The sequence below is a fragment of the Pteropus alecto genome, unplaced genomic scaffold (assembly GCF_000325575.1).
Source record: "Pteropus alecto unplaced genomic scaffold, ASM32557v1 scaffold45, whole genome shotgun sequence".
Lineage (NCBI taxonomy): Eukaryota > Metazoa > Chordata > Mammalia > Chiroptera > Pteropodidae > Pteropus > Pteropus alecto.
Genome location: NW_006442491.1, coordinates 40,573,804 through 40,592,377, shown reverse-complemented (window position 1 = coordinate 40,592,377; position 18,574 = coordinate 40,573,804). Strand labels below are relative to the sequence as shown.

Sequence of the window (18,574 nt, the reverse complement as noted above, 5' to 3'; positions counted from 1 at the left end):
GAGAAGAGGCTCGGTGGCCCAGGTCGCGCCCGAGGGAGGGCCGAGTCGGAGTGCAGCGGCCTGGGTGGGGGTGCTGAGGCCGGGGGCGGACAAGGCCCGATCTGCAGTCTGGGCGCAGAGTGCTCGCGGCGGGAGGTGGGGGCGGAGGAAACCAGGGTGGTCTTGGACAGCTGGTGGCCGGGGTGGGGGTGTGGGGGAGAGGACTTGTGGGAGACAGAGTGGGCGGGACTTACCGACGGACTTGGTGGGACACACGGGAGTGACAGTTACCGCCATGGGGAGGCCGGGCGGGTGCGGGGCTGATCAGATCTGCGGTGACCCAGCTTTCCCGCCCAGGGCAGGATGTACACGCTGCTGTCCGGGCTGTATAAGTACATGTTCCGGAAGGACGAGTACTGCGTGCTGATTCTGGGCCTGGACAATGCCGGAAAGACGGTAGGCTGCTGCTCCTGCCCTCGCCCCCGGGTCCTCCGGCTTTCTCCCTTCAGATAACTGGTCAGTGCCCTGAAAGTATCCCTACCCCATTTAAGGCCATGGAACAGTCGCCAGCAACTGCTTTAAAAGCAAAACGCTCTGTTCTGCTTTGTTTTAAAGGGACAGGCTCAAGCAGGGACATTTGGGGAAAAGATTTGAAACCAGCCTAAGCCATCTCTTGTCCGTCTCTCCCTCAGACCTTCCTGGAGCAGTCGAAAACCCGCTTTAACAAGAACTACAAGGCCATGAGTTTCTCCAAAATCACCACCACCGTGGGTCTAAACAGTAAGGGGGTCCCCGAGGGCTGTGGGTTTGGGGGGCAGACCCCTGAGGGTGCGTGTGGTCAGCAGGCAGCTGGCCCGGTGGTCTGGGAGCGCTTGGGGGCGCTGTGCAGGCGCAAGGCCGCAGCCTCACGCGCCGCCTCTCCGCAGTCGGCACGGTGGACGTGGGGAAGGCTCGGCTCATGTTCTGGGACCTCGGTGGGCAGGAAGAGCTGCAGTCTCTGTGGGACAAGGTGAGACCGGCGCCCCGTGCCGCTTGCCCTTGCGTCGTTTCTGCCCTGCGGTCTCTTCCTCCATTTTCTCGCGAGGCCTCCGACTCAGCCTTCCTTGCTGGAAGCAGCTTCTCCTCACCCCCATCCTAGTTCCGAGTCACTTTTCTGAGACTGGGGACATACGTGGTTCTTTTGGGTTAGAGATTTTTTGTTGCCAGTGAATAAAGCTGGCCGGGAACCAGCCGTGGGGCAGGCTTGGCGCCTGCCTGGTACTACCTTTGCCCCCAGGCCCGTGTGTCCCCCTGGCCCCTACCCTCCGTTCTAGCTTGTCCTCTGTGTTGGCCCTTCCCCATCAGGGAATGATGTCCTCAGAGGCGCACATCAGCGACCTCCTTTGACGACGAGTTTGGCCATTTCTGAGGGTCCCGTGTGGTGCTCTCGCCCCCGCCCCACAAAGGCCAGAGTGGTCTGCAGCTCAGCCTGTGCCCGGTGCTAGGCCCAGCAATGCACAGGACAGACGCAGCCACTTCCCTCGGCAGCCCCTCCCGCTGGACTGGCGTGCGGGGTTTGGGACAGTGTGATGCGGGGCTGCAGGCCTGTTCCCGACACACACTGATTGCCTGTGTGTTTAGAACTGAGAGTCAGGGCTCTGAATTCTGGTTTGATCCTAGCAGCAGGCACCAGTCACCCTGTTCTGTTCCCCCCGAAGTACTTCGTATCTTAAAGTCTTAGTGAGGCAGAGCCAAGCCAGGGCCTCCTCGTCTGAACCCCCATCCAATGGGGAGCGAAGCAGAGCGGCACAGCCTGTCGTGGGCCAGGGTTTCAGAGCTGATGCTGAGGTGGAGGTCGGGGTGCGGGATGCGTGTTGGGGATCAGCACCTGGGATGGCTGCAGGTCTGGGCGGGCAGGGGGAGACCCCACGGGCAGTGGGACAGGTGCCTATCCCACGGCAGGGCCCGTAGGGAGAACTAGGGAATTGCTCCTTACAGCCGCCCGTCGGCCAGGCTGGCCAGGATGCCGCACCACCTGGCGGGCCGTTACAGTGAGCTGCCCTGCGCAGCTGTGACTCTCTGTGGGTCCTGCAGGAGCCAACAAGGGGCTGTCCATCAACATGCTGCCCACCATTGGCAGCAAGGCCTTGGCGGGTGACCAGTCCCACCAAGGGACTGTATCCATGCCTCTGCTTTTGGGAACTGCTCCTCCAAGACTCAGGATCTCCTGAGGGGAAGCTGGCCCCCGGGGCCAGCAGGCTGGCCCTGCAGCTGCCTGTGCTGCCCCCTGGCCACCACTCCTGCCAGTGGCATGAGCTCCTGATCGCCAGGCCCTCCTCTGGTGTATCCTGGCTTCCTCGGGGTCTCCCTAGCCCCGTGATGGGATGGGTGCTCCTCCCGCTGCCCATGGGGTCAGTTACCCTTGCCAGGGTGGGCTGTCTTCCAGCATGCCCAGGAGGTAGCCAGGATTTGTGACTCAGGTCTCCTGCTGTGCCCTGGTGAGTAGGTGCTGTGGTGGTGACCACAGCCCCAACCCTGCCAAGCCCAGAGCTGTGGGAATGGATGGCAGAGTCCCCTGTGGGTCACCGTGAGGGATGGATGTGGGGCTCCTGACCGCTCCCCAGTTCCAGACTCAGGTTATGTCTTTCCATGTAACTGGGGTCACCTGGCATTCAGCCACAGGAGGACGTCTGGCTTCTGTTCCTCCAGGCCACACTTCTGAGACTGTCAGCGTGTGCCCCTGCCCCAGAAGCCACGCTTGGGCTCCGCTCTCTTTCCGCTGGTTTTGTAGGATTTCCCCCATGTGGCCATATGTGACGCAGCCATTGGGGTCTGGGACGTGGTGTATGCCGTGGGCTCAGTGCAGCCTGGTGTGCCCCAGGTCCTGCACATGCGCAGCCCCACACGTGTTGCTCCGTTACTGCTGCCGTGGCTGGGCCGTCACCAGGGCCCAGCCACACACTGAGAGCAAAGTTCTCTGCCATCCCAAGGGCTGCATGATGATTCTCACTGCGCTACAAAACCCACAGTGTCCCTTTCTGCATGGAGACCTCCACTGTAGGGCCTGCCAGTCCCCAGCCATCAACAGTAAGTTGGCTATCCTGCTGCTTGGAGTCCCCTTGTGTGACCCTGCACGAAGGCCAGAGGAGTCCCTGTTTGCGAGACTCATGGCCTGCAAAGCCCAGGGCCGTCTTCTACGTAGCAAGTGCAGATACAAAGTTTGTTTTAGATGGGGGTGGAGGTCAACCCACGAATGCTCCAGAGCATCTTTCAGTTCACTGACCACTGGATCGCCATCAGCAGAACATCTGGCTGTGCCAGGTCTTGGCTTGTGACAGGCAGGAGAGCTGGGGCGAAGTGGCAGAGCTTCTGCCTGCTCCTGTGGGCATGGACATTTGCACTGTTCTGGTGGGTCTGCTGGCTGCAGAAGGGGCCTTGCCAGGCTGGCTGTGTTCCTCGTGTCCTGGGCCCAGTGGGCCCATCTGTCCAAAGCCCCTGCTTTGTGCGTCTGTTTCTCCCCAGGGGCGCAGTCCCACTTGCCCCACTGACTCCCCACAGCTAGGATTCGGCCCTGAAAGCTGTGCAGGGTCCACGGTGCTGTTGCAGTCACCAAGCCCGGCTCATGCCCTCCTGGCTCCGGCCCATGCCGCAGGGCTGAGTTCGGTGCTGCTGCCTCGGTCTTTGGCCCTGCTGTCCGGCCCAGGGGACAGAGGTGCTTCGAGTGTGGCACGAGCCTGGCCCCTCGGTGGCCTTTCTGTGGCTGCTGTGGGCTTTGGCACGAGGCCTTACCGAGACACTCCTCCCTCATCCGGTCTGCACCAGGCAGCTTGGACCGGCTCCAGCTCCAAGGCCCCATCCGTCCCCTTGGGCCACCATCAGGCGGCGGTGTGGGGTCTGCAGGCTCACACCCTGGCAGAGGGCGGGGGCGGGGCCTACCCTTTCCAAGGTCAACACACCCATCCTGAAGGGTTTGGGGCGCACCTGCACTCCGCCTGGCCTCCCCATCCCCAGAAAGTACCAGGAGGGTCTTGCAGCTGGGGGTCGCCCCTGGGTGGACAAGTGCCCAGGACTCAGCCCCCTTTTGCGCCCTTCCCCCAGTACTATGCCGAGTGCCATGGCGTCATCTACGTCATCGATTCCACCGATGAAGAGAGACTGTCGGAGTCCAAGCGAGCCTTCGGTGGGTGCGGCTTGGCCAGGGCTGGGGGTGCTGAGGGGCTGTCCAGATTCAGTCTGCACGTCCCATGTGTCCAGAGCCAGGCCCGCACCAGGTCACAAGGGCTCCGGCCACAGGGGAGCGTGTCCAGCCTGTGGGGAGGTCGGTTGGAATGTGGGAGCCTGGGGCAGGCAGACAAAGGGGATTTATTGTCATCTGTTCACCCATTCCAGAGAAGATGGTTACAAGTGAAGCTCTGGGTGGTGTCCCCATCCTTGTGCTGGCCAACAAGCAGGATGTCGAGGTGAGCCTGCCCCGTTGCCAGGGGGATGGGTATCTGCTCCAGGAAAAGCTTCCTTTGTGGGGCACCCCAAGCTGTATAGGGCGCAGTGCCCTCCAGAGGCCTGCAGTGCAGGGTACCTTCTCTCCACTGGGGGGCAGCTGTGCCTTGTCTCAGCTGAGCCTTAGCTGAGACCGAGGTAGCAGCTGTGGAGAAAAAAGAAAAGGACCCTGACCTGTCTCCTGCCAACCCCACCCCCAAGACCTGGCGGGCAGTCTGGGGAGGGGCACAGATGTTCCCAGGACCCCAGTTGGCCAGACCCCAAGCCCAGTCTTGGTGACTGTCCCCACGGATGGACTGCACAGGACGGTGGCCTGTGTTGGGGGTATGTATCGTGGCTGTAGGTGTTCACTCTCTGAGGCCGCTCACCCGTGGGACTGCTCCTGGGCAGAGAAGCCGTGGTGGCCCCCACTGCTTCCCACCCTGGGGCCAGGAAAGAGCCTTGGGGGATGGGCCTGCTCACAGCCTCACCTCCCCCAGACTTGCCTGTCCATCCCCGACATCAAGACGGCATTCAGCGACTGCACCGCCAAGATCGGCAGGCGGGACTGCCTGACCCAGGCCTGCTCGGCCCTCACTGGGTGAGTGGGGCCCTCACCCTGCGGCTGGGGGGCCCGACGGCCCTCCCTTACCCCACTGTCTCCACAGCCAAGGGGTGCGTGAGGGCATCGAGTGGATGGTGAAGTGCGTCGTGCGGAACGTGCACCGGCCACCACGGCAGAGGGACATCACGTAGGCACGGCCAGCGCCCGCAGCTCGTGCCCACAGCTCCTGCGGAGCCCGCGGGCGCTCTGCCACCTCCAGCCCCCAGTCCCGGGGATGGGACTGGCTTTGTCTTTGGGCCTTTTCGTTTGCTTTATTTTCTAAGAGTTCTTTCTGCACCCAGAGGCTTCTGCCTAGGGAATAGGGGCCGGGGACCTGCAGCCACACCCGGCCAGGACCCGCCCAGAGCCCACTTTGGGGCCTGGGAATAAAGCCTCAGCGTTGGCAGCCGGCCTGCCCGCCAGCCGGGGTGGGGCCCAAGGGGTCTTGGTTGGAAGTGGGGTTTTCCAGACCTCGCAGCTCGCCGCGGACAGGAGGGGCTCTGGCTGCCCTCGGTCTCTATCCACCCTGATTCTGGAGGTGGCGGGGCGCTGGGGTCACCATGCGGGAAACTCGGCCCACACTCCTGAAGGCTAGCAGGAGTTGGGTTCTGATGCAGTCTCAGGGTAGGGTGGAGGAGATCTGCCAGGGAGGCCATGTCTCCCTTCCCTGTGGCCCATGGGCCCAACATCACATTTTGATCCCCAGTAAGGAAAGAAAAGCTGGGAGCTCGGGCTGGGAACAGGCATACCCCTACCTAAGCTTAACGGTCACCCACGTGGGACAAGCGTGGTTGTCATCTCGGGTGCACCATTGGGGGCGGGTGGCCTGGGCATGGATGGGGGTGTTGGGAAGGTGGGTGGGGTCCCCTTCCAGGCCCATGCTTAGCAGCTGCCCTCACTGTGAGGCTAGTTGAGACCCTCCCCACATGGCTCATGTGGGAGCTGGCCACGCCCAGCCCACCTGGCTACAGGTAATACGAGTAAAATAAAGGTGGTCCGAGCAGCTCCCGTCCCTTGTCCCTCCACGTGGCGAGGCTGGGTTGTGGGCTCTGGCTGTGTGGTGACCACAGCACAAGGGGCTCCAGGCTGGAGCCATGGCCCGTCCAGCACTACCTGCTTTCATGGAACCAGCCTGGCCATAGCCAGACCTGGTAGCTTCATGTCCTCAGGTCAGGCTCCTCCAGGCTGCCCGCCCTCCCTCCCTCCCTACTGGGGGCCTAAGAGGGGCTGCTGGGAAAGGATGAGTCAGGGGAGGGGCGGGGACCCAGCTGCAGGTGGATGACTCATGGGGAGTCCTGGGCTATTAGATTCTATCCCTCCCTTGGGGCCCCTCATGGGGTCAGATGGGGTTCCTGGGCCTGTGTTTGGGGAGGGCAGCCAGGCTGGGGCTGGGTGTCCCTTCCTCCTCCTCCCCTGGCACTGGAGCAGCCTTGTTTCCCCAGAAAGCCCAGCAGGAGGGCTTTAGCCAGTCCCTCCTGGGAAGTCCCCTGCCGGAGGGAGGGATGGGCGGAGTGCAGAAGGAGGGCAGGGGAGGGGCATTGGTCAGTCCGCTGGGTCCTGTTCCACAGGGGAACTGCTGGCCTTGATGTGACCCTCCTGGGTACTGCCCCATATTGAGCTGTTCCCTGGCTGGCCCTCACCCACCCTCCACACTGTCCTGACCATTGCGAGCTCCATGGGGCTCCCACTGTGCCCCACAGCAGGAAGGGGTACACCTGCCACCCACTGGGTACCCACGGTCCTTCCACTGAGGCTCTGTCCCAGTGCCTGGGGGAGAACTTGAGAACTCAGGAAGCCCCAGTGCTGCCCAGGTGTTTCCTTGACGCGTCCCCTCCAGTCTCTGAGCCAACAGGACGCAGCTGTCTGCAACCAGTTTTGTAATAAACCGGCTTTATAAAAAATAAACTTCGTTGGCACGAGGGAGCCAGTCAGCAGCCTCTTCTGGTCCAGCCGAGGCTGGTTAGTGACATAAATAGGGGAGGCTCAGTGAGGGGCTGGGAGGAAGTACTCTCGGACAGTGCGCTCCAGCCCGGGCAGCCTGGCTGAGTGCAGGGCGCGCAGCAGCCCCGCTGCCAGTGCCCCGGGCCGTGCCTTCCGGAGCTCTGTGAGCTGCTGCCACAGCTTCAGCTGTAAGGCGGTGCGGCCCGCCCTCGGCAGGGGCGGACTCCACGTCCCTGGGCCTGCGAGCGCCTGCTGCAGTCGCAGGAGCTTCCTGAAAGGGACGTCCTGGAAAGCCACGAAGTTGACGAGGGCGCGTTCACACTCCTCGGTCTCTGCAAAGGGTCAGGGCGAGGGCTGCTGGGGCTCAGCGGACACAGGGCCACCCCTTCCCCCCACCCTCGCCCCAGCTGGCCACACACCGAAGTGGAGAGCACCCTGTGCTAACACCTGGGAGTGACCTGCCCGGATTTCACCAGCCCCAGGGGAGAGATGCGACACTCCGGCAATCTGTCACTCCACTGCTGTGACCTCAAGCAAGTTTAAATTCTCAGGTTTCAGTTTCCCAATATCCGGGTGTCGGGCTAGGTAGTAAGTTCTCAGCACAGAGCACTCATGAGCGCCGCCTCATCCTGGGGCTACCGGTGGGGCTCCGGGGTCCCCTGGACCCCACAACACTTCCAGAGGCCCTACCCAGACACCCGCTGAAGCCTGGACTCAGGCTGATCCCGTCGCCCCCCAGTTCCATCTCACCTGGGCCCCCCGGCTCCGGCCTGCTGAGCGGGAAGCCCCTGCAGCTGGTGCAGAGGGCGTCGTGGGAGGAGGAGCCTGGCACGTTGAGGGCCAGGCCCAGAGCCGTGCAGTTGCGGTGGGGCTGGCACCGCTCTGAGCTGGAGCTGCTGGCTGAGAAGGTGCCCGGGGGACACGGCTGGCACTGCGTGTTCTGGCTGGGGGTGCCTGGGGACGACGGAGAGGATGGGGTCAAGGGGAGTTGGGTGTCCTCAGTAGCGGCTGGAGTCCCAGCCCAGCGCCGCCCACCGGGAGACTGACACCCACCAGGGGCGACCACGCCGGTGCCAGGCGGGCAGGGCGCGTGCTCTAGGCAGAAGCCTGCGTGCGCAAAGTGGCCGGTGCGGCAGCGGCAGGCGCGGTTGTGGGTGGCGGTGCAGGGCTGCGCCTCCTCCTCGCGCTCCCCGCAGATGACGTTGCAGTAGCGGCAGCGCTCCAGGTAGTTCCAGAACTGTGTGTAGTGGCGCTGTGGGCACGCGCTGCACGCAGTGGGGCTGTCCCGGCCACAGGGCCGCTGCACAAAGGTGCCCGGGGGGCACTGGCTGCACTCCAGCCACTCCCGCGTGTCCCTGTCCCGCCACCGGTAGGTGGGCGCGCCCGCTGCCGTCCCGCGAACAGCCAGAGCCAGGAGCAGGGCAGGCAGAGCCCACGGCGGGGCCAGGGGCGGCCTCTCCGGCGCCCTCATGGTCCTTCCTGGAGCGGGGTCGGTCCCCCAGACTCAGCGGAGACACCGGACCCCGCTGCAGCCTTGCACCACCCGCCTGGGCGCTTGCCCCGACCGCCCTACCTGCGACTGACCGCCAGCGCGCATGCTCGGCTCCAGCCCAGCCTCCTCCTATATGGGCCTCCCTGCCACGCCCTAGGGGAGGGGCCGACGACCTTCAGGGGGCCATGCTCTGAGCCGGTTTTGGGAAGCGTCAACAGTCCCCACCCAGCCTGGCGCCAGCCCTCTGGTGCCTATGCCCAGTGCCGGGCACAGTCCTGTGAGGGCCTGCACCAGGGGCCGCTCAGGACCCAGTGACCAGACCAGGCGGTGCGTTGAAGTGGCCCGGGGGTGGGGGGGCAGACTCTTTTCCCTCTGGTGTCACCATAGCTTCCTGTCCAGCTGCAATGACACAGGCTGAACCAAATTGAGACAAGGCGCTCAGGATGCCCTCTCGTGGGACGAGGTGAAAGGGGGAACGTGCACAGACACCCCCATCCTTCCTTCCTGGTACCACCTACCAAGCCCTACTACCAAGCCCAGGCCACATGGTCAGTGCCCCAGTAGTGCCAATGGCTTTATTAGAGAGCGTCCTCCCAAGTGAGAGCAGGCCCACCGGCCAGGCTCAGGTCCCAGGAATTTCCCTTCTCCCAGGGTGCACCCACAAGCCGCAAGCCAGGGAGTTGTGGGGAAGCACGCGCAGGCAGACCCGACCCCAAGGGCGCAGTCCTAGGCCCCGGGCACACTGGACCAGCCTCCCTGGTGGCGGGGCTCTTGGCTGGCCCACCCCCAGCCGACAGGCAGGTGTCTGGTCAGACCCCGCAGCCTGCAGGGCTCCCGCGTTCACTGGGGCTCTGGCCAGAACACCTGTGTGACACTCTGCTTCCTGACGGCGGCACAGCAGGCCGGGCACGTCCTTCTAGAGGCCTGTGAAGACAGAGAAGGCGCTGGACACACCTGCTAGGCACCGCTGACTGCCCCGGCCCTTCGCCCAGCATGTGCAGTGACACCAGGCAGCTGAGTCCCTGGGGTCCGACCTGGAGGTGTTGTTGCCAGCAGGCCCGGCAGCAGTGGAAGTCGCAGGAGGGGCACTGGAAGGGGACCGCGTCCTCCGCCCTGCAGCTGGGGCACGCCAGGCCTGCGGCAAGGGGGCCGCTGTGAGCGCCACAGGCCTGCTGCTGGGGCTCCCTCCCCCTTCTGGAAGACCGGCCGCACTGGGACTGCGTGTGTCCCAGAGGGGCACTTGGAGTCCGCTGTCTGTCTGAGGAAGGACACCTTGCTCTGGATCACCTCTGGTCTCTCGTGAGGGGACTGGACACAGCAGTGAGTCTGAGTGCCTGGCTCAGCTCTGCTACCCACCCCTACCAGAGCTACGTGGGGCTCCAGGTGTGACAGGGCGGGGCACCCTACCTGGCCTGAGTGCCCCAGGGGTGGGTTTGGGAGGCACGGTGGGGCTCCCCTCCTGGGGTCCCAGTGGCTTGGTGCCGATGCCCGGGGCGGGCCAGCCGCTCAGGTCTGCACACAGCTGCCGGAAGCGCTGCTTGTGGGGTGGACGCACGAACATGCCGAACCCTGCAGACAGCAGAGCTCAGGCCCGGCCCCGCTGCCCCCGCTGCCCCCGCTGCCCTCTGCCCGCCCCCAAGCACCCGCTGGCCACTTGCTCTGCAGCAGGGGCAAGTCCTCTGGCCTCGCGGTGGTAAGCGCCGCCAACACAGCCACCATCTTCTCGAAGTCATCATCCCGTTTGTAGGTGGTCAGTGCTGCCAGAAGCTGGCTGCAGCCTGCAGACCCCAGGGCCCGGCGGGCGTCAGCCAAGTAGGCGCTCACAGCAGGCTGGCCCCGCACCTCTGCTGGAGGGACTGCAGACGCCTGTTGCGGACAGCTTCCAAGGCCTGCTGGTGGGGAGGGGACATGGCTCAGACCGCACTGGGGTCCAGGGGCCCAGAGGGCCCGGAGCACCTCCGCAACAGCCTCCCTTGCCGTGGGGCGCAGAACCAAGGAGACCCCCCCGTCCAGGGGTCTGAGCTCCAGCTCTGGTCCGAAGCCTCTTCGGAGACTGGATACCTTCAGGTTGTGCCCCCGAGACCAGGTGGGGCCCACCCCGGTTCAGGTGCTCTCCGGTGTCCAGCTGCCTGGCCGCACCCTGGGACAGGGTCAGCTTGTGGTCCAGCTCCCTCTTTCCTGAAGAAACAGGGACCGAGGAGTCACCCGACTGGTCCCAAGGGCTCGAAGCACTCCCTGGGGAGGAGGCAGGTCTGTCTGAGGGGAGACAGCCTCACAAGCCTCCTCAGAACCCAGCAGATCCGACTCACACACCCTCCAACAGCTGACTGCTGGGAGGGGCTGGTGCGAGGCACGCCTCAGTGGCATGAAGCCCCACACGGGGAGGGGCGACTCTCAGGCTGGAAAGGCCCCTCCCAGGGGCAGTGGGGGATCTTCTCAGAGCCAGGCCCCCCGTGACAGCTGTAACAGAGGCAGAGGCTCCCTGGCTGGGCAGGTGCAGGGCCCACCCCAGGGAGAGATGGGGGAACGACAGGGCCCTGGGACCCCAGGTGGAGGACGGCCGAGCTCCACTCTCGTGGTGTACCCCGCAGTGACTCGCACAGGAACAGGGAAGCTAGACCAAGCTAGGGCCTGCCCCAGGACCCGGGGTGCACCCCACCCTCGGGGAAGTCTGAGAGTCCAGCAGGAAAAGCCCCGCTCACCGTCAGGGGGTGAGGCAGGCTGCACCTGCTGCCCGAGGGGAAGGCTGTGCTTGGGCAGGTGGCCACAGCCCTGGCCCGTCACTTGCAGGCAGAGCTCCTCAAACTGCTGCTTGTGGTGTGGCCGCACGAACCGGTAGAAGCCTGTTGGGAGGGACGCTGCAGCCACCATGCCAGAGCGGGGGCCCTGCAATTGTGGGCCACCCACTGTCCCTTTTCTAGGGAGCAGAGATAACTGCGGCCCCCTGCGGCCCCTCTACCCCATGGCCACCAGCCCTGGGCACCTCGGAGCAGGCTGTGCTTCTTGGGGTCCTCAGCAAAGAGGGGGCCGAGGTGGTCCGCCAGGGCCTGGAAGTCGTCGGAGCCCTTGTAGTCCTGCAGGGCCCGGGTGAAGGACTCGAAGCTGGCCCGGCTCAGTGCCTGCTTCACAGCCGCCATGAAGAGCTTGGCCCCGCACACCTGCGCCCCGGATGCGGGTCCCTCCTGCTGGACACACGGCCCGGTGCCCCGTCAGACACCCTGTCAGGCATGCCACCTACCCCTGTCCCATCCCAGCAAAGGCAGCCAGGAAGGACCTGCGGGGAAAATGGCCCTCTGAGAGTAGCACAGGGGTGAACGGCAGTTTGTGTCCCTGGGTGCAGGCCCCACCCTTCCACAAGCTCCCTGTGCCCTTGGCTCAGAGGGCCATCAGCTCACAGCCAGAGACACACCTCAGCACCCCAGGGACTGACAGCACCTCAGGGCCCGTTCATGCTGCACACCCTGGGCTAATGCTGGACCCTCAGCAAGGGAGGCTGGAAAGCAGGCAGGAGGGGCCCAGGCTTCCCAGTCTTGTCCAGCTCGCCCCTTGGAGGCCAGGCCCCTGGCTGCCCGCCCACTTCCTGACGACGTCTGGCCCCTGGCAGTGCTGGCCTCTTCCCAGAAACGGGGCAGACACAGGCAGTGCAGGGCTGTCTGGGGGCCTCGCCGCCCAGGCTCAATCATTGGGTCTTAACTGCTTCTGCGTGAGGCTAGGAGCACAGACCCTGCCCACATTCAGACACCTCGGGCCCAGCCCTGGCCGGCACTGCCCAGGGGAGCAGCCTGACCCCACGCACTGGCAGGTGGAGGCTTCTGTGGAAGGGGCCCAGGGCTCTGTGCGGACCCCGCCACCCACGAAGCGCTCGCTCAGGAGAGACCAAAACCATCGGCCCAGATCTGGCTGCACGACTGCAGGCCTCATAGTGGGGGGCCAGGCCGGAGCCGGGGGTGCAGCGGGAAGCGAGGCAGGTGCCGGGCGTCGCTCTGCGCTGAGGGGGCTGCAGGCTGGTGCCGGTGTGGGCTGGTCCCGGGACCGTCAGAACCAAGGTGGACGTCTGAACTCGCTACAAACCTCACAGCCAGAACCAGGCAGGCCTCGGAGCAGCCGCGCCACACTCTCTGCCAAGTGCGTGTCCCACGGGCAGGCGGCAAAGAGGCCAAGCCCCGAGGCCTCCAGAGACTGCCCCCCTGGCGGGACAGCAAAAGGACTTAAAATGACAGACTGGCTTGGTGTACTCACACCTCGCCCTGCCCAGTCAAGGCCACCAGCCGGGGGCAAGGGCGTGGCGGGCCGCACACACCGTGGTCGGGTCTGTGGGTGGCTCACCTACTGGCCTGTTCAGTCAGGGCCCCCGGCCGTGGGCAAGGGCACAGGGCGCTACGCACGCCGCAGCTGCATCCGTGGGCGGCTTGCCTACCTGCCTGCTGACCAGCCTGACCTTCCTCCGGCCTCCTCTCTGCTCATCTGCGGGCCTCTTCTCCCCCGGGACCGACGAGGCAGAGTGGCACCGTGCCTGAGGGTGACACAGCCATGGTCCTGACCGACGCCCTCAGCACCCCCAGAGCCCCGTGTGTTCCTGGGCCCACGGTGAGGGGAGGAGGGCCCCCTCCCTAAGTCCCCACTGCCTCCCTTGGAGCTTGTTGGGGGCCAAGCTCAAAAGCAGGTGCGGGCAGTCTTACAGTTAACCGAAGGGACAGGTGACAACGGAACAAGACACCAGCTGTACGCAGCTGGGCTCCCTCCAGGGACCAGAGGACAGTCAGGGAGGGGAGAGGGGATGCCACCAGCAAGAAGTGGGGAGCTCCAGGTCAGACTGGAAATTACTGGCTTCTGGGCTGGGCTCTGAGCAAGCTGTGTCAAGCTGGCCACCCAAAGAGCAGCCACAGGGGTGCGTTGGGGCGCACCAGCTGTAGGGTGAGGCTCACAGCAGTGCCAAGCACGTATGAAACTCCAACCCTGCCGACAAGGGAATTTACGGGGTGATGTGGAGACGCCCCGTACCCGCACCTCGTCCTGCCTGGGCAGGGCATCGTCCCCAGGGCTCCCGGCTCGCTGCTCGCTGCGTTCCAGCGCGGCCAGCAGCCCCCCGGGCCTCCGCTGGGTGTGGACCGCCTCCTGCTCATACTCCACACACAGGCTGCCCTCAGCGTCCTCAGAGGCTGGTGGTCCTGGGGGAGCACAAGTGTGGGGTGGGGGGCAAGTCAGGTCCCCCCAGCTGGGTGCTCTGGTCATCAGGCCCAGTTTGCCACCAGCCTCTGCAAGCAGCCCCCTGGCCAGCCATGTCACCCGGCTATACACACCTGTGGGTCTCCGCCGAAGGCTGGGGACATGCACATCCAGACTCTTGGCTTTCCTTGTAGACAGGAGGCTGGGCGACAAGGCCGCCACGACGGCAGCTTCGCCCTTGCCCAGGCTCGGGACAGCAGCCAGGGGGGCTGGCGCCGGCATCTAGATAGTCACGAGGTGGGTGGGGGGTCCATCCAGCCCTTCCCCTGCGGAGGGCGTAAGGGCACAGCCACCTGGGCATTCGGGACTCACTGTTTTCTGAGCGACACGGAAGAACTGGGCCACGTCCCGGATGACGTGGCCGAAGTGGTCGTACACTTTGACGTGGGGGCGCACCCAGGAGGGCAGCTGGGCTCTGGCGTCTGCACAGGCGAACCTAGCAGGGAGGGGCATTCAGCCCGGGAGCCCGCCTGCCCCCCGCCCCCTCCCAGGCAGGGGTCCCGTGCAGGTGGGGGGCCGCACCTGTGGTCACAGAGGAGGACAACCCCATAGTCGTGGCGATGCCGGATGACCCGCCCGATGGCCTGGTTCACAGCCCTGGACGCCTGCTGCCGGTACCAGTCTTGCCCGGAGAGGAACTGCGGGGGTGCTCAGTCACGGGGGCTCCTAGCCCTTCCTGCCCTCCACCCCCCAGCCCTGTGGCATCTCACCTGGCCCTTGGCCTCACTCCGGCCCTTCATCTCATCCAGGAACTGCATCTTGAGGATGACCCGCGGGTCCTTGCGTGGGGGGTACGGGAGGCCCGTGACGACCACCCCGCGGCCATTCATGTCTGCGAAGTCCAGACCCTCGCTGGCCTGAGGACGGAGTGAAGTCTTCGCCCACCGTCCCACAGGAGCCCGCAAACCTTTCCCAGGTGTGGACAGTGCAGGGAGAGAGCTGCAACCTCGGGCCAGGCCCTGGCTGGACTCCGCGCCCCCAGAGCCCTGCGACCACGTCCTCGGCCCTGGGAGTGGGCCCAGTGCCCACCCCAGCTAGGGCCCAGCCCGATGTCACCTGGAAGTACGGCGGCCTCAGTCGGAGGGAGGGGCATCCAGAGGCCCCCACCAGTACCCCTGGGGGGCGAGCAGGGCGGGGGGCAGGGCAGCGCTGCTCTCCTAACTCATGGTTGCTGGACCTGGGGCCCAACGGAGGGCCTGGCCCGTCCGGCCCACTTTGCAGCCCACAGGTTTGAGTCATGAGCCCCCTTGGGAGGAGCAGACGGACCAGGCAGTGTGGGACCCAGACCCCTGGGGCCTCACCTTCCCACGGCACACAGCCAGGAAGGCGGCCCCACGGGACCCGGGGCGGATGACGCTCGTGTAGTAAGCACCTATCACCTGGAAGGAGAGGTGGGTCACCCAGAGCTCAGGCCCTGGCCCCTCCCACCCCCATGAGTGAGACCCCAGGCCTCATCCTCTGAGATGGAAGACTGTCCCAGCCAACAAGTGGGCCACCTTCTTCCTGGCACGGTTCCCGGGCTGACTTGTACCCACTATGCAGAGCCTGGCCCGTGTTTCCCAGAAAACACAGGGACCTGGGGTAGCAGCAGAGCCATTTGGCAGAGATGGTGGCCAGCCTATGGTGGCTATGGGGGCAGTGACCCCTGGCGAGCTCAGACCTCTGAGAAGCCAGCCTTGCTCCTCGGCTCCACGAACAAAGGCTTCAGGGCCTCCAGTTTGCTGGCAAAGTCACGGGCCTGTGGGAGGAGGCAGAGATGAGGACACCTGTCACACCCATCAGATCTCGTGGTCCCTGGGCTGCACCAGCACCACCTCTGCTTTCTCAGACAAAGGTATACGCTAGGCCATTCGAGGTTCCCCTCCCACCTCCAGGACACACAGAGGGGGACGCACCCGCCAGAATTCCAGGCTCTTCTCCATGACGGGGTAGGAGGGGAAGAAAACCAGAAGCCCATGAGGGACCACGCGGGCGATGTTGCCTGGAAGTGTAGTGACCTCGGTCAGTGGGAGGGGCACCCAGAGGCTCCCGCCAGCGGCCCCAGGAGAGTGAGCAGGGCTGGGGAGGGGCGAGACGGGGCTCCCCCGTCACCATGGAATGGGGTAGGGGCCCAGGACAGGCCAGCCCGGGCCAAGGGCTTCCCCCGGCACTCACCTAGAGCCTTCCCCAAGGAGGACAAGCACTCGTCAGAGAACCTGCGCAAAGCCAGGAGGCAGCTGCCACGGGGGTCCCAGCACTCAGCCGGCCCGCCCACCCGCCTCCTTGGCGTCAGGCCCCCTACCTTTTGTCAAAGGCAGAGCTCAGCTGGGTTCCGTCGGGTCCTTTGGGGACAATCCCCACCCAGATCTGGTGCTTGTCGATGACGTGTGGGTTTTCCAAAGAGACTGGGAAAGGGCTGGAGGCAGCGGGTGGCCCCCATGAGATCCTGAACCCCAGCGCTGGGGGCTGGCTTTGGGCCCCTCCCACCCCAGGGCACGGGGCAGCCTTACATCTGCATCTCCAGGGCGAAGGAGGACACGGGGGCCAGTGTGCCGCTGGTGAGGATGAGCGTGCGGACGCCCTGGCGGACCAGCTCGCGCATGCTGTAGCCGGGGCTGAAGCACCAGTAACTGAGCACCTTCCCTGGGGGGGAGTGGCAGGCTGTGACAGGTGGCCCCCAAGGCGGCCCCTGACTGCCATCCTCGCGTCTCTCTTCCATGGGCAGCACTGGGCCCCACAGCCACGCGCACAAACCCGACCAAGGGGGCGTGCCTGAGCCCTGTGCGAGCTGGGGCCCTCCCTCAGGGGTCCGGGGGCAGAGAGCAGACCCAGAAAAGCACCTGGGGGGCACACACTGGGGTCACCTCCAAAGAGGCCAGCCGACCCCAACCCCAGACATCCACAGAGACTGATGTGTGGCTCAAGGCTCGGAGCAGGCAGAGGCCACCACCGCGCTCCGCAGGAAGGGAGCAGGCGATGTCGGGCTTGCAGAGAGAGCACCGGCCCAGGTTCTGGGGGGCAAAACCAGCAGTGCTGTCACCACCCCCAAGGCCCAGGTCCTCGGGAGTCGCAGTTCCTGAGCGCCAGGCCACCTGGGGAGGGGACCACAGTAGACATGCCTGCCACCCACTCACTCCCTACAGGCTCCGGAAGCTTGGGAATTAAAATAACACAAGTGGAATGACTTCAAATATGACTAAAGCCGACATTAGGTCACAGATCAGCAGACAGTTCCAAGAACGAACAAGCCTCTTCCTCTTCCAAGATGGGATCTGCCCTGTGACCGGGAGGTAGGGGTGGTGGTAGCAGCCCTGCATTGTCCTGGGCCAGCCTTGCAACAGCAAAGACAGGTGTGACGTAGGAGGGGCTCGGGGAGCAGCTCTGCCGCAGGCCTGCTTCTGTCCTGCTTCTGTCCCAGGCCGGCCCGGCCCCACCCCACTCCCAGCTTCTCAGCAAGGCCGGAGATGAACTCATTTCCTATGAATGCCTGACCCAGGGAGAAGCTGTTTCTGAGAATTCACATGCTCTCGGGGTACGTGGAATACGGGTGACCACGCCCCTGCCCTTGGCACCTGCATAGCCTACCAGCACTAACGGTCGGCCCTGTGGGGAGAGCTGGCAGATGTGGAGGGAGGTGTCAGGCCCTGGCTCGCAGTACAGTCCGCCTCCCGTGATCACGAATGCCGCATGGGGGGCACACGGTCTCCCCATCTCTCACCTGCCAAGGCCACACCGTGGCCCCTCACTAGGCCCCGACTTCGCCCACACTCCCAGCCCTTTGTCCTGCTCGGCCCCGCCGGATGGTAGGTGGGCGGCCCCCGGAAGGGCACGGCTTAAAGAGGGACTGCCGGCTGGAGAGTCGGGAGCGGGACAGGCCAGCAGGGCTGGGGGCTGGGCCCAGAGTGCAGGTGGGCACTGGTGGGCCGCCAGCTGCACTGAGGAGCGGATGGGACACAGTGCCATCACCCTGGACCTGTCAGGCTACGAAACCCAAAGACCAAGTCCCAAAGGGCGGCTGGGACACTGGCCAGGACTGGACACCATGGAAACACGTGCTGGGACCGGGACAGGCCAGCCCCACACCAAGAGCCACAGTGTCCCTGGCACAAGCCCTACCCTGAACGTCCCCAGAAACCCCAGGCCCAGGACACAGGGCAGCGGGTGAAGCTACTGTGGAAAGGGCAGGACAGGGCCAGCACCGAAGGCCGAAGACGCCTCGGACACGACCCAGAGGCCTGGCGAGTGACCTTGGCCCGAGCCTGTCCCCATCTGTCCACCATGCTGGTGGCGTGAAGCGGGGCCTTTGGGCCTCCATGTATGCTGTCGGGAGGTCTGACAACCTTTTCTGGAAACGTCCCCAGCAGTGCAGAAGGCCCGGCTGTGCCCCAGCTTGGTGGACGCCCGGCCAGTGACCCGGCAGGCCCTGTGCCATCCATGCTGGCTGCTTGCGAGGCCGTTCTACTCTGACAGCTCCTGAGTCGGGGAGGATGGTCACGTAAGGAGGTCTGGACCCAGGCTGGCCTGGACCAGCAGTGACCAGGAGCCCCGCAGCTGGACGCGGTGCCTCAAGCGGCCGTGCAGAGGAACGTGGCCTGCCCCCCGGGCCACACCTGGTTTCTTGGCCGCGGTGCTGTTCCAGGCATCTGACCGCGGAGCCGTCCTCCAGTGACTGGTGTCAGGGTGAATGTGCACCTGCAGGGTGGGATGGACAGGCGCCCTGAGGCCCGGCCCGGAGCGCCCCCCCAGAGGCGGCCCCCACCTCATAGGACTGAGGCCCTGCCCGGAGCCCCCCCTGGAGGCGGCCCCACCTTGTAGGACTGAGAGACCCCCGGTGCCACCGTGGAGCCCAGGCCGCCCTCGGCAGGGTCCGCACTGAACACGATCTGGAAGGCAGGTGG

The 18,574-nt window shown here is 65.1% G+C and overlaps 4 protein-coding genes across 20 annotated transcripts in view; 1 reads left to right on the top strand and 3 right to left on the bottom strand.

Annotated features, from left to right (window-relative positions):
• Nucleotides 1-370, bottom strand: part of ZGPAT (zinc finger CCCH-type and G-patch domain containing) — a 13,186-nt gene extending 12,816 nt beyond the window's left edge. Inside the window, exon 1 of the mRNA XM_015596940.2 lies at nucleotides 234-370. The gene's annotated coding sequence lies outside the window, so the exon portion shown is untranslated. The remainder of the gene's footprint in view (nucleotides 1-233) is intronic.
• Nucleotides 1-6,957, top strand: part of ARFRP1 (ADP ribosylation factor related protein 1) — an 8,112-nt gene extending 1,155 nt beyond the window's left edge. Inside the window, exons 1-8 of one of the 6 annotated variants that reach the window (XM_006921974.3) lie at nucleotides 7-135; nucleotides 342-435; nucleotides 672-759; nucleotides 906-988; nucleotides 4,057-4,138; nucleotides 4,348-4,418; nucleotides 4,935-5,035; nucleotides 5,103-6,957. In XM_006921974.3, the coding sequence (XP_006922036.1) occupies nucleotides 343-435; nucleotides 672-759; nucleotides 906-988; nucleotides 4,057-4,138; nucleotides 4,348-4,418; nucleotides 4,935-5,035; nucleotides 5,103-5,190 (606 nt within the window). In that variant the 5' untranslated portion in view covers nucleotides 7-135; nucleotide 342 and the 3' untranslated portion in view covers nucleotides 5,191-6,957. Of the gene's footprint in view, nucleotides 1-6; nucleotides 136-231; nucleotides 436-594; nucleotides 760-905; nucleotides 989-4,056; nucleotides 4,139-4,347; nucleotides 4,419-4,934; nucleotides 5,036-5,102 lie in introns of those variants that run through there. The other 5 variants (XM_006921973.3, XM_025039834.1, XM_025039836.1 and 2 more) reach the window with 5 other exon arrangements.
• On the bottom strand, nucleotides 6,899-8,879 carry TNFRSF6B (TNF receptor superfamily member 6b). 2 transcript variants are annotated; one of them, XM_015596943.2, is made up of 4 exons: nucleotides 8,553-8,879; nucleotides 8,033-8,458; nucleotides 7,730-7,933; nucleotides 6,899-7,311 (listed from the first exon to the last, which is right to left on the bottom strand). In XM_015596943.2, the coding sequence occupies exons 2-4, from the start codon at nucleotides 8,448-8,450 to the stop codon at nucleotides 7,022-7,024; spliced, it is 912 nt and encodes a 303-aa protein (XP_015452429.1). In that variant the 5' UTR covers nucleotides 8,451-8,458; nucleotides 8,553-8,879; the 3' UTR covers nucleotides 6,899-7,021. The 2 variants fall into 2 exon arrangements, with proteins under 2 accessions (XP_015452429.1, XP_006922037.1); XM_006921975.3 differs by having other exon boundaries at nucleotides 8,033-8,879.
• Nucleotides 8,880-9,020: 141 nt separating this feature from the next.
• RTEL1 (regulator of telomere elongation helicase 1) overlaps nucleotides 9,021-18,574 on the bottom strand; it is a 33,995-nt gene continuing 24,441 nt past the window's right edge. For 3 of the 11 annotated variants that reach the window (XM_025039821.1, XM_025039822.1, XM_025039829.1), the window contains 21 exons: nucleotides 18,485-18,559; nucleotides 18,287-18,368; nucleotides 16,187-16,319; nucleotides 15,979-16,092; nucleotides 15,852-15,892; nucleotides 15,593-15,678; nucleotides 15,358-15,435; nucleotides 14,999-15,076; nucleotides 14,408-14,554; nucleotides 14,220-14,335; nucleotides 14,010-14,133; nucleotides 13,772-13,919; nucleotides 13,473-13,639; nucleotides 12,889-12,984; nucleotides 11,455-11,656; nucleotides 11,174-11,314; nucleotides 10,533-10,706; nucleotides 10,130-10,363; nucleotides 9,879-10,040; nucleotides 9,506-9,606; nucleotides 9,021-9,395 (listed from right to left, as the gene is read on the bottom strand). In XM_025039821.1, coding sequence (XP_024895589.1) covers nucleotides 9,312-9,395; nucleotides 9,506-9,606; nucleotides 9,879-10,040; nucleotides 10,130-10,363; nucleotides 10,533-10,706; nucleotides 11,174-11,314; nucleotides 11,455-11,656; nucleotides 12,889-12,984; nucleotides 13,473-13,639; nucleotides 13,772-13,919; nucleotides 14,010-14,133; nucleotides 14,220-14,335; nucleotides 14,408-14,554; nucleotides 14,999-15,076; nucleotides 15,358-15,435; nucleotides 15,593-15,678; nucleotides 15,852-15,892; nucleotides 15,979-16,092; nucleotides 16,187-16,319; nucleotides 18,287-18,368; nucleotides 18,485-18,559 — 2,583 coding nt within the window. In that variant the 3' untranslated portion in view covers nucleotides 9,021-9,311. The remainder of the gene's footprint in view (nucleotides 9,396-9,505; nucleotides 9,607-9,878; nucleotides 10,041-10,129; nucleotides 10,364-10,532; nucleotides 10,707-11,173; nucleotides 11,315-11,454; nucleotides 11,657-12,888; nucleotides 12,985-13,472; nucleotides 13,640-13,771; nucleotides 13,920-14,009; nucleotides 14,134-14,219; nucleotides 14,336-14,407; nucleotides 14,555-14,998; nucleotides 15,077-15,357; nucleotides 15,436-15,592; nucleotides 15,679-15,851; nucleotides 15,893-15,978; nucleotides 16,093-16,186; nucleotides 16,320-18,286; nucleotides 18,369-18,484; nucleotides 18,560-18,574) is intronic. The other 8 variants (XM_025039824.1, XM_025039823.1, XM_025039825.1 and 5 more) reach the window with 8 other exon arrangements.